The sequence below is a fragment of the Sinocyclocheilus rhinocerous genome, unplaced genomic scaffold (genome assembly GCF_001515625.1).
Source record: "Sinocyclocheilus rhinocerous isolate Xijiao unplaced genomic scaffold, SAMN03320098_v1.1 scaffold3824, whole genome shotgun sequence".
NCBI lineage: Eukaryota > Metazoa > Chordata > Actinopteri > Cypriniformes > Cyprinidae > Sinocyclocheilus > Sinocyclocheilus rhinocerous.
In genome coordinates, this window is record NW_015641015.1 from 453,329 (window position 1) to 471,585 (window position 18,257).

The 18,257-nt window shown below is 37.7% G+C and overlaps 2 protein-coding genes across 6 annotated transcripts in view; one reads left to right on the forward strand and one right to left on the reverse strand.

Moving 5' to 3' along the window:
- Positions 1-15,856, forward strand: part of LOC107753722 (EGF-containing fibulin-like extracellular matrix protein 1) — a 36,633-nt gene extending 20,777 nt beyond the window's left edge. For 4 of the 5 annotated variants that reach the window (XM_016569935.1, XM_016569934.1, XM_016569933.1 and 1 more), the window contains one exon: positions 365-1,574. In XM_016569935.1, coding sequence (XP_016425421.1) covers positions 365-526 — 162 coding nt within the window. In that variant the 3' untranslated portion in view covers positions 527-1,574. Of the gene's footprint in view, positions 1-364; positions 1,575-15,843 lie in introns of those variants that run through there. The other variant, XR_001641490.1, reaches the window with a different exon arrangement.
- On the reverse strand, positions 1,966-12,685 carry LOC107753733 (leucine-rich glioma-inactivated protein 1-like). The gene is made up of 9 exons (XM_016569946.1): positions 12,339-12,685; positions 12,140-12,211; positions 8,590-8,661; positions 8,381-8,452; positions 8,054-8,125; positions 7,778-7,947; positions 7,532-7,696; positions 4,657-5,453; positions 1,966-3,718 (listed from the first exon to the last, which is right to left on the reverse strand). Exons 1-9 carry the CDS (start codon positions 12,512-12,514, stop codon positions 2,843-2,845), a joined length of 2,472 nt encoding a protein of 823 aa, XP_016425432.1. The 5' UTR covers positions 12,515-12,685; the 3' UTR covers positions 1,966-2,842.
- Positions 15,857-18,257: the final 2,401 nt, after the last annotated feature.

Sequence of the window (18,257 nt, forward strand, 5' to 3'; positions counted from 1 at the left end):
GTTAATGCACGATAAAATAATTGTCGGCGTTAATTAATTAATGCGTTAACGCGATAACTTGCCCAGCCCTTATATATATATATATATATATATATATATATATAAAATATGGAGATACCTGAATTTAACAAATACTATATACATACAGGTTCTTTAACAACAACAACTGGCTAAAGAGTGCTGTACCTCTACCTCATGTTTGCTTGTTAATTTTGTCAGTGTGCATGCAACAAATGTACATTTTTATTAAAATGTCTAACTGCATTTATTTCTTTTCACCATCGAGGAAATTTGATATTTTTGGGAGTATTTCTCCATTCAGCAGTATATCTGATGTCCGTGTATTTGTCGTTAATTGCTTTAGCGGTTCAGCAGCGTTGGTGCGATGCTGGTCTTGACCAAGTCCCTGGAGGGCCCACAGGAGCTGATCGTTGATCTGGAGATGATCACTCAACACACAGCAATGAGCTATCGCTCAAGCTCTTTCCTGCGGCTCACCATCATCGTGGGACCCTACCCCTTCTAACAATACTGCTGCTTCACACATTTATACACATCAAGACTGCTTGCATTAAAGTTACACGCAGCAACGGTGAGATGTTATGAACTGTTCTAATGTGTCTTCGTCTTGCAGTCATCATAAAATAAGCTGACTCTTATTCAGGGCTCCAGACTGCCACTAAAATTGTTGCTAATGTGACAAAAAAAATTGACATTTTATGACAATAGTTTAAAATCTAAACACTTTATTGGTTTGTCATATTTTATCATTGTCTGAGGCCGAGTCGCAGAGGGGTCATGAGCAGGGCAGATGGTGTAGAGAGGATGTTTAGTTTGATGGATCTCCTTGAATGGATGCTTTTGAATGAACATCTACTGTATATGAAGGATGGGTGATGGGACAATAAACAAACGTACAATTTCTCAAGAGCAATTTTTGAAGGGGACACAAATAATACAGCCAAAATTATACTTGTACATAGCATGGAGACCATGTTTAAAAATTAGTTTGGTTCATAGGTTCACCACGCGGTCATATTATAATTATTAAATTATTTTGTGTCCTCTACATAGTATTTTAGGTTTCGTCTGGGACTTAGGACGTCTCTTTTTTTAGATATTTAACCGCAGCAAGCCCACTGCACTTAACATCATATTGAGCAAAACCCAACACATCAGTAGGTCTACAATATTAGCCTAATGCAGTTCACCCCAGTCCTGCTAAAAGTTTGCCAACCCCTGGTATAGGTATCGTATGTTGGTTTAATTACATTGCTAACCTATATTTTGCACTGATGACATGAAAGTAACATGATTCTGGCTTTGCATTTCCATATAATTCATCTGCTTTCAAATAAATGGGCTTCAGCCTGACATTATTCACTAGCTGAAACACAGATATCCATATCAACATCTCAGAGCCTTTAACAAGGATGAAAAAATACATTAGTATCCTGTTATTGAGCTTTTTGGACTTCAATAAAAATAGATGTTTAATAGTTGACCATGATTATTTGTACACTGAACAAAAACAGTTAAAAATAAAGGGAAATACACCAATTATCTTCTCAAATGGTTTTTCCCCCCCATAAGATTCATATAGTCATATAATGTTATAATCACTTCCTGTTTATCTAAAAACCAGGATGGGGGCTCAACACACCTTCCTGGAGTTTCTAATATTCCTGAAGACATTGATTAACTGGGTTAGTTGTGTTGAATTACAACTAAACTCTGCAGAAGAGTGGCCCTCCAGTAGCAGGTTTAGACACCAATGACCTAATGGAATTGCAAACAGATGCCAAATGAGTCTAATGACAGTGACACACATTATTGGATGGTCATGGCCTTTTTACAGAACAACAGCCCACATAATTTCTCTTTCCAAGCAGAAAGAAAAAATAATTTCATCCTGAATCACTGAAAAAATGGCCTCTTGCAATTGGACAATATAAAACATTTTAGCATTCTGTAAAGTCTTTATTTAAAGTTAGTATCAGTGTCTCCAAAATGTAGGCATGAAACTGCATGCATAAACGTATCCAGTAGAACAACATCACAGTTTCATCATGTCGTGATAGAATCTCTTCATCTCTTTACACATATTTTCATCTTGTTGAAAAAAGTACTGACATTGGTTGTACTGTTAGTAGTTATTAGGATTCAAACAAACAGGCAAATGCAAAAAAACAACGGTAACACTACACACTACTCAGGGTCAAACTGTCTATCAAATATGTCACCCAGCTGCCACGCAAAAATACACTGTTTACAAGTTGAGAAAGCAGTAAACAAGTTGTCAGTTTCATTTGAGATAAACATTAATAAATAGAATAGCACGTATTTCAATGAAAGTACAGCAGTCACAGAGTAAAAACACAGAAATGAATGAGTGCAATGAGAAGAGCGTGTAAAAAAAAACCTTGGATAATTTCAATGGCGGTACCTAATTAACGGCACCATCATGCAAAGAGTCTTCATGCTGAGAAGAGGCGGATAAATCTGACGAAAACTTTCTAGTCATATTTCACTCCAAAATCAGAAGGAGAAAAAAAAATGGTGATTTGCATAAAGAAAATGAAGCCTGTTTAGGATCGTTACACGTTTTAGGCATGGTGACGATATTTCACCTGAACACTAAGCAATTATTACTGTATTACAGTACAAAAAAAATAGTTAACACTATAGAGAACTGAGTCCTAAAACAGGCTTCATTTACTTTAAACAAAAAAATGTTTTTCTTTCTTTGGATTTTAGAGTTAAACATGACCTGGACGTGCTTTGGACAGGTTCTATTGAGACACTCATTTATCAGTGTCCTCAAATGTCCCAATGAAGCAAATCAGCTACTCAAGTCAAGGACCAGGTGTTCATATATACGTGTTTGCCCCTTAAAACTAGAGCCAAGAAGGAACTCCCTGTTCTCAATAAACACCAGAGAAAAAGCCCTGGGAGCTTGAATGTTCAGTTCCTGGAATTGAATGAACTGTCTTTTCTTTGCATCCCAGCGATAGACCCGAGTAAAGGCGTAGTCGCTGCCTAGGATGGCGTACTGCCAGTCGGCTATCGAGAACGGCTGGAAGACCATGGAGCCACGAGAGGCCATGGTCTGGATCTCACTGAACATGCTACCGTCCCATTTCATCACCTTGGAGTCGCCGATGAAGCGGGTCAGACATATGTAGAGCTCGCTCTTCACAGTGAAGTGTTTGACCGCGTACACATCCTCCATCTCTGGGATATCTGTGCGCCGTTCGAACTGCTTAGTGCTCTTGCTCCACTGGTAAATGACCGGCCTCTGAGAGCTGCTGGACAAGATCAGATGAGGCTTCCCAGAAATCTCTAGATATTCCACATCCGTGTCGCGGTGCCAGGGGTGCAAAGACTGATGGGAGTAGAATCCGTTGCCGTTCCATTTATAAATAGTTGTCGAGCCGGCTTTGGAGCTGTCAGCTATGATGAAGAAAGACTCTTCGTCGACGTGGAAGATTTCCACATCATTTGGCTTTCGGACTTTCAGAATGTCGATGTCTTGGATTTTGATGAATTTGTTTGCGGAGACATCTCGCTTGAAGATGTGCGAGCCGCCGAACAGTTGGGCTACTATAATGAAGAGTTGACTATCAATGACTAGAGGTTTGCAGATGACAGTGGAAGTGCCTACGGAGGAAAGATTTGAGGAAAGCTGTATGAAACAAAGGCTTGAAAACCACCAAAACTATGGAGTACCAGTTTATTATGCCATGCATTTTTATTATTAGAGATGCACCGATTGCAATTTTCTTGGCCGATTCCGATTTCCGTTTTTTTTTGTAAGTGTGACCTGCCGATATCGATTTTTGCCGATTCCGATTTTCTTTCTAAAAACTATAATTGACAGCATATACAAACAAAAATCTGTACTTTTTTAATATTTAAATTTACATAATAAAAAATATTAAACATTACAATTCCCCCAATCAGAACAAAGTTAAACAACTTAACTCTCAAAATAAAGTGATCTGTGACTAGAAAAGAGGTTGAAATAACAATTAACTGAAAAGGAGTTGCTGTATATAACAAAACAGATGTCATTTCCCACTGTTTCTTAAATTGTCATTTTTTCACTAACCTTATTAAATATGTCATCTTTCACATCAAAATCTTCCATTGTTTCAATTAATTCAGTTAGAACAATAATAAGAAACTAGAATTGTTACCTAAATTGTTTTTTTTTTAAACATACAAATACGAAATGTTGGGAAAAATGCAATGATAGTTTTAAATATGAAACCAAACCAGTAGGTGGCGGCAAATGAATGGCAATGAACGTTTGAAGTCATTTAGTCCTTCATTAAACAGATTCGTTCAAATGCCTGATTCATTCAGAAACAAGGCAAGTAACTAAGTTACTGTCTTTATGAATGGGTTACTGAATCATTGACTCGTTCAAAAACGTGTATTCAGTCAGTAATGAAACACCGCTGTGTTGCTCGGAGACACAAAACAGTTCTGCTGTGGCTTTGATTGGAACTATTTTAATCAGCGAAACTGAGAAAAACAGTCAATATTGTGTCTAAAATGTAAGTCACTTAATTTTAAATTCTTGTTTATTGAACTACTATTGTATAAAATCACATTGCAATCGTGTTGAAACATTTTGGTCGTGCAATGTACCAGGTGTTCATATATACGTGTTTGCCCCTTAAAACTAGAGCCAAGAAGGAACTCCCTGTTCTCAATAAACACCAGAGAAAAAGCCCTGGGAGCTTGAATGTTCAGTTCCTGGAATTGAATGAACTGTCTTTTCTTTGCATCCCAGCGATAGACCCGAGTAAAGGCGTAGTCGCTGCCTAGGATGGCGTACTGCCAGTCGGCTATCGAGAACGGCTGGAAGACCATGGAGCCACGAGAGGCCATGGTCTGGATCTCACTGAACATGCTACCGTCCCATTTCATCACCTTGGAGTCGCCGATGAAGCGGGTCAGACATATGTAGAGCTCGCTCTTCACAGTGAAGTGTTTGACCGCGTACACATCCTCCATCTCTGGGATATCTGTGCGCCGTTCGAACTGCTTAGTGCTCTTGCTCCACTGGTAAATGACCGGCCTCTGAGAGCTGCTGGACAAGATCAGATGAGGCTTCCCAGAAATCTCTAGATATTCCACATCCGTGTCGCGGTGCCAGGGGTGCAAAGACTGATGGGAGTAGAATCCGTTGCCGTTCCATTTATAAATAGTTGTCGAGCCGGCTTTGGAGCTGTCAGCTATGATGAAGAAAGACTCTTCGTCGACGTGGAAGATTTCCACATCATTTGGCTTTCGGACTTTCAGAATGTCGATGTCTTGGATTTTGATGAATTTGTTTGCGGAGACATCTCGCTTGAAGATGTGCGAGCCGCCGAACAGTTGGGCTACTATAATGAAGAGTTGACTATCAATGACTAGAGGTTTGCAGATGACAGTGGAAGTGCCTACGGAGGAAAGATTTGAGGAAAGCTGTATGAAACAAAGGCTTGAAAATCACCAAAACTATGGAGTACCAGTTTATTATGCCATGCATTTTTATTATTAGAGATGCACCGATTGCAATTTTCTTGGCCGATTCCGATTTCCGTTTTTTTTTGTAAGTGTGACCTGCCGATATCGATTTTTGCCGATTCCGATTTTCTTTCTAAAAACTATAATTGACAGCATATACAAACAAAAATCTGTACTTTTTTAATATTTAAATTTACATAATAAAAAATATTAAACATTACAATTCCCCCAATCAGAACAAAGTTAAACAACTTAACTCTCAAAATAAAGTGATCTGTGACTAGAAAAGAGGTTGAAATAACAATTAACTGAAAAGGAGTTGCTGTATATAACAAAACAGATGTCATTTCCCACTGTTTCTTAAATTGTCATTTTTTCACTAACCTTATTAAATATGTCATCTTTCACATCAAAATCTTCCATTGTTTCAATTAATTCAGTTAGAACAATAATAAGAAACTAGAATTGTTACCTAAATTGTTTTTTTTTTAAACATACAAATACGAAATGTTGGGAAAAATGCAATGATAGTTTTAAATATGAAACCAAACCAGTAGGTGGCGGCAAATGAATGGCAATGAACGTTTGAAGTCATTTAGTCCTTCATTAAACAGATTCGTTCAAATGCCTGATTCATTCAGAAACAAGGCAAGTAACTAAGTTACTGTCTTTATGAATGGGTTACTGAATCATTGACTCGTTCAAAAACGTGTATTCAGTCAGTAATGAAACACCGCTGTGTTGCTCGGAGACACAAAACAGTTCTGCTGTGGCTTTGATTGGAACTATTTTAATCAGCGAAACTGAGAAAAACAGTCAATATTGTGTCTAAAATGTAAGTCACTTAATTTTAAATTCTTGTTTATTGAACTACTATTGTATAAAATCACATTGCAATCGTGTTGAAACATTTTGGTCGTGCAATGTACCTAAATCATATATTATAAATTTCTGATTATTTTACTACCGCAGTATGCATCTATAACTTTCTGTGTGTGCTGTAGAGTCTCTCTCACACACTCACTCAGGCTGCGCGAGCCTCATCTGGCACGACATAAACACATTATCAGTCGCCGTAAGTGTGACGTCAGAACAGACCGGCTCGGAACTTTGTCGAAGAAAAAAAAAACACATAAAGTGGCGAAGTCGTGCAGTCCGTGATGGACAGATCATTAACAGCTGGTCTATGTGTTAATTACAGTACATCAGAGTCAGGACATGCAAACGTTCATTTCGATCATCGACCTCAAATGTGGTTTATCATCTGAAACATGTAAATTGCAGCATCATTACATGGCTGCTCGCTCTAACATTAACCTAAAAATGTGTGCTACTGAAGTGTTTGTGCGGAGTGTGGAAACTAAACAGTAGCGCGGTGCGATCATTTGCATTTAACTTAAAACACTTTTTTGTCATTTTTGCTCATACAGATCAAATATGCATCAAATACGCTAAAAAAAAAAAGAACCGAAACTGTTTTTGCCTCACAGATATGAAATGTCTACATTTAAATGAACCAATTCAACTGGAAAACAAATATTTTCAGATTATGTAATTTGTATGAAACATGCACGTCAGCTGTGGAGATGTCGACTTCATCACTGCAGCCGAAAATACAGAAAACATCAATCAATGAATTATTATAATGTTAAGGCAGTCTCCTTACTGTTTTTCCCTGACGCATTCATAATCATTACTTCTGCCGGTGCGCTGTGGCAAGCTTTATGTGTGCGCTTGAGCACTGAAAGGCTATAGGCAATTAAAGGGTCATTATTATGAATTATATGGTTTATTAATATAAACGTGTGATTAGTCGACTAATTATTAGTCGATCCGAAAAATCTTTAGTCGAGGGCAGCCCTAAAAAAAATTATTTTGCTGAACAAGTTTGTGTTATAAATGAAACCGAATCAACTATAAGAGCTGAAACCGTCTGGAAACAGTATTGTGTGTATTATTATATGATTTAGATTTAGGCATGTACACAACAGTTCCACTGCTGTTTGCTTACTTGTGATATTATCAAAGTTCCTGAACTCCATTTGCACGTGATCCCATTCCATGAAACTGCACCTGCCAACGAAAGGCTGGCCGAACACGACAAACTGGTCACCACCAAATCCAAAAGCCTCGACTGAAATGGACTGAAAGTCAAGAGACTTCAACAACGAAAAATCTGTAGAACAAAAAACAAATGTTAAGCCTTTTTTTCCATTTAGAGTCAAGAAAACACAAAGCGGTCTGTAATATTACCAACCTGTTGTTATGCAATCAAATGACTGCGCCACAAGGTCATTGATCTTCTTGCCCTGGTAAGCTTCAGGGCCATTGCAGAAGATCTGATCCACAGTTGCATTTGTATGAAACATCCAGTCGACTAACCATTTTAACTTACAGTCACAGCTGAAAAGATTACCTCTCAGATCCCTGGACAAATGCAAAGAGATCCCGTCTAGACAATCAAGCTCTTAAATCACGGACAGTTATTTAAATGATGTTGCATTGCTAAAACATCACACACTTGAATACATACACTTTAGTCAAAGCTTCCATCCCTTTGAAAAGATCTTTCGGTAGTGTCTCCAAATTATTGTACGCCAAACTTCTGCAATAACATTCGTAAAGAACCAAATGCTTTCATCAGTAAAGAGAAATTACCAATTTTTATGTTGTGCAAAGGTCTCATGAAGAATGCAACCTGGATTGCTGACTGCTTCTATTAACAGTGAAATAGCATGAATAATCCACTAAGAAAATGTTCCTATTATGACTGCAATGTTTCACTTGCAAACGACAGATAATGTGGATGAACTGAGAACTGATCAACAACATGCCAACGGTATTATGCAGAAATACTCACAAATGTATTAAGGACTTGAGTCCTCTGAAGGCGAACGGCGATATGGACTTGATTTGGTTATTTTCAATGAAACTGGAAGAAAAACAAACAGCAAATCAAGTTGATGCACAATGCAGAAGACTCCAGTCGTTATGTTGAATCATCAGATCAACATGTTTCCTCATGCAGTGTTTATTACTCATAAAAATCACGTTCCGTGAGACACTTACAGATACTCCAGATGAGGAAGACCAAGAAACGCATCTTCATTTATAGAATCAAAGTTGTTTGCTGTGAAAAGTCTAGGAGATATAATACAGGGTGAATACAGGTAAGTGGAAGAACTCATATAGTGGGACACTGAGGGGTATTTGTCTCTGTATAGGTTTGTGATTGCAGTACTAAAAATCAGCATTACATTGATCTGAAAGTATGGGATCACACACACACAGAAGGTTTCTACATTTCAGGAGGTGTCACCACATTTTGACAGCTGTGGTTTCAGACATGACAAAGGTAAAGAGTCCAATAATAGTAAGGTTATGCAATAGCAAAATGTGATTTTGAGTAGATTATTATGAAATATTTTGATATAGCATATAACAGTGAATCAGATTTTAAAAAAATATATCGTTTAAAACGTTGGGCAGCAGTTTATTGGCCAGCTTAGGATAATGTACAGTATTCTTGGCTAACTGGGACATAAATTCTCAAGTAGGGAAGATATATAATATAACATTTATCCCATTATATACTTTATAGAATATATTTTCAATCATATTTTCCAAGAACTAGCTGTTCTGTTTTATCAATAAATGTGTCCCAGTAAAATTTCAAAGTAACATTTCTCGCATGTGCTTGAGTAAGGTTTTTTTATTTTTTATTTTTTATCTGTTTAGCTTAGTGAAGGTCTTTAGCTATTTTAAATAACACTGTGTGAGGAATATATTTTAAAATAATGCTAATTATTAAAATTGCCGTGCTCTCCTTGTATAGAGAATAGGACTGTGTCGTCACAGCGGCAATGCATTCTGGGAATTTAGCTAGAGCGGAGACTGAATAGTAGTGAATGTAGACGCTTTATATTATTTAATGTTTATATTATTCTACTTAAGATCACGTTATAGTGGTTAAGGCTTACTGTATCATTAATTGCCATAGCCCTTTGCACGGCCGGTGTGAAAAACATGCTTTTTCTGCGTTAGAAAGCCAAAAAAGCAGAGGTTTTCATGCAGACATTGATAAGGGCTATGGCAATTGATGATACAGTAAGCGTTGAGTCATATAAACATAAAATAATATAAAATGTCTACATTAACTACGGAACTCGGATGAAAGTTAAACTGAAACTCGGTATGGTAAACAACTCAAATAAAATGTGGCTTTATAATTCATCTCTGTAGATTTGTTATATTATAGATAGTGATTTGCATTAAACTGTAAGCCCTCACACCACAAACAGAAGAAAATCATACATGGAAATGCTATCTTGCGGCAGCTCGTTGATACCCGGCCACTTGTTTGTATGGATTAAGTTTAATTCATTCATTTATTTGATCGCTTGCATCGTTGTTCAGCATCTCTAATAGTAAGAATCTTCAACTTGGTTCATTCAAGTCAAGGTATTTATCTGCATAGCATCCACAATACACATCGTTTCAAACCTCTATAATGGCATAATTCTTAACACTGAGCAGTTTTACTGGGCAATGTGATGATATATAACAATGATAAATGTGCAATAGCAAAAATACATTGTATGGGTCAAAATGATTGATTTTTCTTTTTATGCCAAAAATCATTAGGATATTAAGTAAAGATCATGTTCCATGAAGATATTTTGTAAATTTCCTACCGTAAATATATCAAAACTTAATTTTTGATTAGTAATATGCATTGCTAAGAACTTCATTTGGACAACTTTAAAGATGATTTTCTCAATATTTAATTCTTAACACTGAGCAGTTTTACTGGGCAATATGATGATATAGAACAATGATAAATGTGCAATAGCAAAAATACATTGTATGGGTCAAAATTATTGATTTTTCTTTTTATGCCAAAAATCATTAGGATATTAAGTAAAGATCATGTTCCATGAAGATATTTTGTAAATTTCCTACCGTAAATATATCAAAACTTAATTTTTGATTAGTAATATGCATTGCTAAGAACTTCATTTGGACAACTTTAAAGATGATTTTCTCAATATTTAGATTTTTTTGCACCCTCAGATTCCAGATTTTCAAATATTGTCCGATCCTAACAAACCATACATCAATGGAAAGATGATTTATTCAGCTTTCAGATGATGCATAAATCAAAAAATTTACAAAAATGTACCCTTATGACTGGTTTTGTGATCCAGGGCCACAAATGATCCACCGTTTGAGATCTAGCTATAGTGTATTCTCCCCTTACAAAATTAGCCATGGTTTTGCTGCTCTAACCATAGTCTATCCGTGGTATTTCTAATAAAATTGTGATATAAATATGCCAAAAACACGGGCTACACATTTACTACAGTAAAACCATGGTTTATTTTCATAAGTGTTTTAGCAGTTAGCCTACATCAGTACCACTGTAGTGAAGGAGACTAACTAGTCATGAATACTTGCAGCCTCTCAGACAAACAACAGAGCAATTTTTTATTTATTTAAAGATATTTACATATTAGATTCCCATTCTCTATTCACTATAAAGAGACTGGTCCATGAACAGATGCAGCTCTACATCAGTGTGGACACTCTACACTAACTACATTGAACTAATTACCCTTGCAAAATGTACCATGATAACCACAGCTTCTGACAAAATACCATAGTATGTTGCTAATATCATAGCATATAGTAAAACCGTTTAAATTTGGGGTGACATTTTATTTTAAGGTGTCCTTGTTACACATGTACTTATTATTATAATAACACTTAATTATGCATAATTGCATGCAATTAAACCTAAGACAAACCCTAACCATATAGTAAGTACATGTAGTTAATTAATATTACTCGGTACTTAAATGTATAATTACACTGTAACAAGGACACCTTAAAATAAAGTGTAACCAAATTTGGTTATAAACTGTCTTGGTTTGGAGATTTCATATTTATAACATTTATAAGCTTACCTATTGTCTGGTGATTGTATTATAGGTATAATGCATAACACTGTTATATGTTGATTATTTTTATAATGCATTTTACTCATTTAAGGTGTAAGCACGTCTGACTGTATTGTGTATCCACCATTATAATGCATTATATTTACATACAATCTGTATTGATCAGACAAAGCATGGGTTGACATCTGTAACAACGCTCGCTCTCTCTCTCTCTTTGTGTGTGTGTGTGTGTGTGTGTGTGTGGTACTTAAATGTATAATTACACTGTAACAAGGACACCTTAAAATAAAGTGTAACCAAATTTGGTTATAAACTGTCTTGGTTTGGAGATTTCATATTTATAACATTTATAAGCTTACCTATTGTCTGGTGATTGTATTATAGGTATAATGCATAACACTGTTATATGTTGATTATTTTTATAATGCATTTTACTCATTTAAGGTGTAAGCACGTCTGATAAGGTATTATGAACACCATTATAATGCATTATATTTACATACAATCTGTATTGATCAGACAAAGCATGGGTTGACATCTATAACAACGCTCGCTCTCTCTCTCTCTTTGTGTGTGTGTGTGTGTGTGTGTGTGAGAGTGTGTGTGTGTGTGTGTGTGTGTGTGTGTTTGAGTCATGTAATGATGCTGATGAGTCTTACAGAAGATGGAGGGCTGGCGTGTGAATGAAACTCTCTTTAGGGATTTCATTAAAGCCGGACTTGACGAATGATCTGTAAAAAAATAAAAATAAATAATAATAATACATAAATAGAAATATATTTCAACCAACCTCTAAACACAAACTGAAGCTGACCGATGATCAGTATTGCTATTGCTCGTGATTGTTGCTGCGCTTACAGTGAGATGACATCAGGCGGGAAGCTCCTCGGTATTGATCCGGTATTGGCACACAAGGCGTTATCTTTGCTGCAGGTGCATGAAGCGGGGCAGCGCGCGTGTCTCCTGCGGCTGCCGTGAAGAGCCAGCATCAGCGAGAACAAGAAGCAGAAGAACACGGTCCTCCTGAGACCCATCTTCACCGAACCCCGAGCCTTCACCGATACAGTCCCGACGAGTGCGCTGCTGCGAGCCACGAGCTCATACCGGAAATAAATCAACCAAATAATAATGTATGGCTATTGTTGTTGTCCAGATTTGTGTCAACCGCACAAGCAGCTAGAATCCATAGAAATACAATCAGCGCAGAGAAGGACAATCAGCAGCACAGTCGGGGAGTGGGCGGGGCTTAGCCGATCCACTGTCTCAAATTGGTCAGATACGACGGATTTACACAATTTTCCGATTTTCGTTTCTTCACTGTGTACCTTAAATTGCATTGTCTATTAAAATGTGTCCATTGACATCAAATGGTTTTTCATGGCGTACTGCTGAAGCAGCACGCGTCTAGAGTCACATGGTTCCTGTTACTTTCCTCAGAGCTGGTCACAATGAACCAGTAACAGTCATCCGATTACTGGCGAAAGTCTTTTATTTAATAATTAAATAGAGATTTGCGACGACTATTTCCATTTGTTTGTCAGGGGATGCACCTCAAATTGCTAGTTTAAACGTTTTACGTTTTAATCTACTGTTTGTACTCGCAAAAATGACAGATTTGAATGTGAATCGGTGAAGGAGCTGCTTCGTGAGCATCACAGCGCCACCTGGAGAGAAAACACCGCGTGTCTGTAAGAAATCATTAACAGTTAGCAACATGGTGAACGCCACAGAAAACAATGCAGCCAGTGGCTCTCGCTTTGGTCAGATCATCCCTGCTTGACCAAAGCAACAATCACAAGAGTATCCCTTACGAAAAAGAAGTTTATTCAAGTGTGCTATTAGTATACTTCTATGTAAACTAGTTGTGTACTCGTAGTTTACTATTGTTATACTTAAAAGTATACTTTTATATACTAGAAAGTGGGCCAATTTAGTCCCAAGGAGTATTGAAATAGTACACTTACAAGTATACTACTAGTACACTGATATTTGTATACTTACTACATAAAGTATACTTAAAAATATACTTGAACTTTACTTAAGTATACTTAATAAAATAAACTTGAAGTATACTACTTTTTGGTAAGGGTATGGTGAAACGCTACTAACAATACTTGGATGTGTTACAATGATTTTCTTTTCAATTTCAAATGAATTTTGTTTTAAATGTTGTTTTACATTTTCCATTGACACAGAAATGATATGGTATTTCCATAGTTTGTTAGGCTTGGTATGCATGACATGAAGCAGGAGGTGGGCTAATGAAATTACAGTAAAATAAAAAAGGATTAGTGTTCCAGTTCTACAGATCTTTCTGCTGAGTTCTGTGGGTGCAGATTTTGGAACAAGTTATATTCAATCACACAATAATTGCTGACTTAAAGAGGTTAGAGACAGGGGCGGACTTAGGGAGTTGGGGGCCCTAAGCATATTCCAGGTATGGGGCCCCAACACAATAACTATGTGCTCTTTTACGCCTAACCCTTATTTTGCTTGCTTGCTCTCATAGTAGTGCTGGGCGGTATACCGGTTCATACCGAATACCGGTGTTTATTTTTGTTATGGTATGAATTTTTAAAATACCGCAATACCGGTGTATGTCGCTTAAACAACGGTCGGAACGCGACACTGTTTGAAAGGGGTCCCTTTTCACTGTTGCACTGTGGTGAGGGAACAGCTGTATGTGTTACTAAGCATGAAAGTTCCGAAACTGAAGCTGTAGAACTAATAGAACATGATGACACAGAAGAACTCATCCACAATATCCACATTGACCGCCACAAATATCCACCGCCCCCTGCCATCAGCTCCCGCGTCTCACACACACGAGCGCGACTTTAGCACTAGATTTAGCAACTTTCAGACCCTTTTAGCGGCTTTTTTCCATAGAATATTCATATTGACAAACCTAGCGACTTTTTTGGATAAACCTTAGCTATGGTTCAGTTGGAAGATTTCGCCAGTGCTGTCCCGCGAACGCGAGGTCTGACTTTCCCGGAGAAGTGTCACCTCTCTCTGCGTCTGTTCTGTGCAGTGAGCGGCAGAGAAGCTGCGCATTCAGTTTGCCGCACCGCAGCCAACTTGTCAATAAATGAGTACAAAACAGCGTTTCCTAGCACCTGTCGCTTACTGATTGTTTGGAATTATAAATATGAGCGTAGTTCGTCTGTTAATATTACATGCACTTTTTTTGTTTTATCTGTTTGTTACTCAGACGCAGGCAGTGCGCTGCATGAGACAAAAAAGTAATATAGCCAAAACAACCGCATAGCCGCTCTTTAGTGTAGATGCATGTTGATTTTATCAGACGATGCCGCGATTATAAATGAGAGTGACTCCTGGTTAACATGTATTAAAAGGGGTCGTGTTTAGTCACTATTTAGTGTGGTATTTTTGACAATATTCACTCATCATGACAGTAAAATAGGGCATTCTAAGTCAATATACTGCAGTATTTCCTCTCAATCAGTAGAAAATATGGTTAACACCCGGTCATGCATGAAAAAAAAATACCGTCATGCACCGTGAAACCGGTATAATTTTGAAAAAATACCGTGATATACATTTTTGGTCATACCGCCCAGCACTATCTCATAGTATATCACAGGGCTGCCAACTCTCACGCATTCAGCATGAGACTCATGCAATTTACACTTTTCTCACAGTCTCACTCCACACATCCATTTTCTCACGCAGTCAAAAGCACCCTCAGTTAACACTATAATAATAGGATACTGGCGAAACAGATTTGGTAAAGGCTCCGGTGCGCATTTGGGTTTGCAATCTGGAAATTGCCAAAAGCTTTTATTTACAACATGTTTTCATAGCGCTGAGCAATTAATGTAGCCAATCACAGATATATCTGTTGATTTCTTGAACACCAGTGATTGGCCATTGCGTTCACTCACCTCTAAATGCTGGAATGCACGCTTACAAATCCTCTCACTATAACATGACATAAGAGGTTTATTGATTATAAAGGAACTTTATAATCACTCACTTAAGTTCATTGCGCTCTCACGATGTTCTGTTAATAAAATCTTTACACTGAACAAAGAATCTCTTATTTACGTCGTATCTACACTTTGTTATAATGAGAGGATTCCACTTTGTTATAAAGAGAGGATTCAGCACTTGAAGAGTTCATTTGCAAAAACAGATAACTCAGTTTTTAACAATTTTCAAAAATCATGTTTTTTTCATTGTGCATTCCAATTAATCTCAATCAAACTGCAGTTGGGTTATTTTGATTAGGTTAAAAAATAACAAAAAATACAGCTAACTAACACAATAAAACACAATAAAACATGATAACATAATTAAAAAAAACATGATTTTTGAAAATGTAAAAAAAAATATGGAGTTATCTGTTTTTGCAAATAAACTCTTCACTTGACAAAAACTCAGCATTTTAAGAGGTGAGTGGATTCTAACTTAAACACTTCTGATCATTGCGTTCAAGAAATCGTCTCGGTTACGTATGTAACCCTCGTTCCCTGAAGGAGGGAACGTCACGTCGGTAATGACCGATGAATTGGGATCTCGCTTAGAGAGACCAATCCACTTTGAGTGTAAACTAAACGAGCCAATGCACATTGGCATGCGATGATTGCATCCAGCTGCCGCTGATCACAGCGTGAGTATAACTAGGCAGCAGGTGCAACGCATACTCAGGTTTTACACAGCATACACAGCAGCTGTGGCAACGGGACGTGACGTCTCCGTTTCCTCCTTCAGGGAATGAGGTTTACATACGTAACCGAGACATTCCCTTTCGGTCGGTCAGAATTGGGATCCCTACCAAAACGCCATGGATGCTGCCCCTTCCAGTGTTCTGTGCGAGCCTCCTGCTCCCCTTTTTCCACTTGGAACGGGAACGTTGCGGAAGCCCCATCCTTTCCGAAGGAGTTTTCGGAAGCACTTACGCATATGAACAACCATTTAGGTGCATATGGAAGATTAGAGGTGATTGTAAGTCTGCCGGGGAAACACAGGCTCTGAGGCTATACCGTGGACTTTACACATATAGGATCCAATTAGGTCTCTACTTATGGAACCCACCCCTCTACCGGTTCTCACGGATTCACTGAGTGAGGGCCTGGCACCGGACGTTCCGCCACGTCTGGCTGCCGAGGGGATGGAGGAGCTCTACAGGGTCTACAGTATGGACTCTCTGGAACAGTTTTAGCAAGCCGACACTAAACTGGGGCCTCTCAGTGCTTCTACCCATTTGAGGTGAGAACACAGGAGGATACCGGCTCCACACGAAGGCTATAGTATGAGAGCCTGTTCTAGTACACCACCAAAACAAAATCAAGACTTTGTAAAAGAGCATAATAGGACCCCTTTAAATACATTGAATTATTGAACACTTACACATTTTGAATGATAACAATTTAAGTTTTTTTAATAGCTAGTAAACTAGTAATACTACACATTCTCAACAATTATGCTTTAAGCAGTGTATTAGTAGTCAGTTAGTATGCTACACTCTAAGAAAAGCCTGTAAGAATAGGGCACAATCTACTATGTTAATATTAAAGAATTTTCCGTGTTGGTTTTTTACCTGCATTTTAAACTACACATTGTGTTTTCGGGTTACAGGGTTACAATGGATAATGGATAATGTCCTGAAAAATTACTAGTATCCTTTCCATTTATCTTACAGTGTACTAACTAGGGTTGCACGATATTGGAAAAAAACTCACATTGCGATATTTTTTTTATTGCAATATATATTGCGATATGAAAAAGAAATCAGATGACTTCAATAGCTCTATTTAGAAAAAAAAAATCAATGATTGGGGTGATTTTGTAGGCGAGTAAATCAGCATAGGAAATAAACAAATCACAAGCATAGATAAATAACAGAACAAAGACAAATGAAATAAGCAGTGCTTTATATTTTTCAGGTAAGTCTAACAGTATTCAGGTACAGAAATTGAATAATCAAATGTAAAATAACACTGCATAGTTTTCACTATAAATTCAATTTAACAAAATCTGTGTTAAAGCGACAAAAGTGTTTTGTTTGTGTCTTTGTGTTTTGTTTTTTGATTAACGTTCATGACAGAGAAAGCAACAGGAACATTAAACTGCTGTGAACCAATATACTGTTACACATCCATTTTCTTTCTCAATTTATTACCCTCACCTAAGCCATAAGCAGCTGTGTTTACAAGGATACTTGCAGAGTACAGTATTTCAGGCACGAATAGACGCAGAAGTGAACAGAAATCAGTGTTCCCGTGCATCTGCGTGGCTCACACTGTGTCTACACCGGACGCGAGCGACAGTAAACTGGTGCTCGTTCTACTTATGATGTACTTACACAAAGTTCAAATGATATGTAATGGTCGCTTTGTCGCGTCCAGTGTAGACAGACTTTGGGGCCGTTCACATGGCGCGCCTAAAAACGCGTGGAAAACGCCAGCCGCGCCGCTTTCTCCTTCTTTCCAAAGTGCTCGGGAGCTTGCGCTTTCTGTCTTAGAAAACGCCCAGCTGCGAGCGCTTGAGAGCGCTTTTTGTGGCGCAGCGTTTTTTCAGTTGAGACGCTTTGGTTGGTATGATACGGAATATCCGCTAAACTGTTACTTGTATCTGATTTGGTAGATAATTTGTTTCTGACTAAAATGTTGACACAATGTAGAGTACTTGCTCTGGTCCTTGCTTTGGATGGAGGGGTGGTTGAACCACGTAGACAGAAAGGACGGACCCGCCGGTCTGTGTGGATTCATGAGATTTTGGGCACGCGAAAACAGCTCGGTGAGTATCATC

What these genes read in the sequence shown, in the direction of transcription:
- LOC107753733 (XM_016569946.1), bottom strand. Translation starts at nt 12,514, where the DNA reads ATGGGTCTCAGGAGGACCGTGTTCTTCTGCTTCTTGTTCTCGCTGATG. An exon ending in CCGCCTGATGTCATCTCACT is followed by an intron (nt 12,212 to 12,338) that starts GTAAGCGCAGCA and finishes ATTTTTTTACAG; the next exon opens with ATCATTCGTCAAGTCCGGCT. An exon ending in ATTTGATTGCATAACAACAG is followed by an intron (nt 7,697 to 7,777) that starts GTTGGTAATATT and finishes TTTGTTCTACAG; the next exon opens with ATTTTTCGTTGTTGAAGTCT.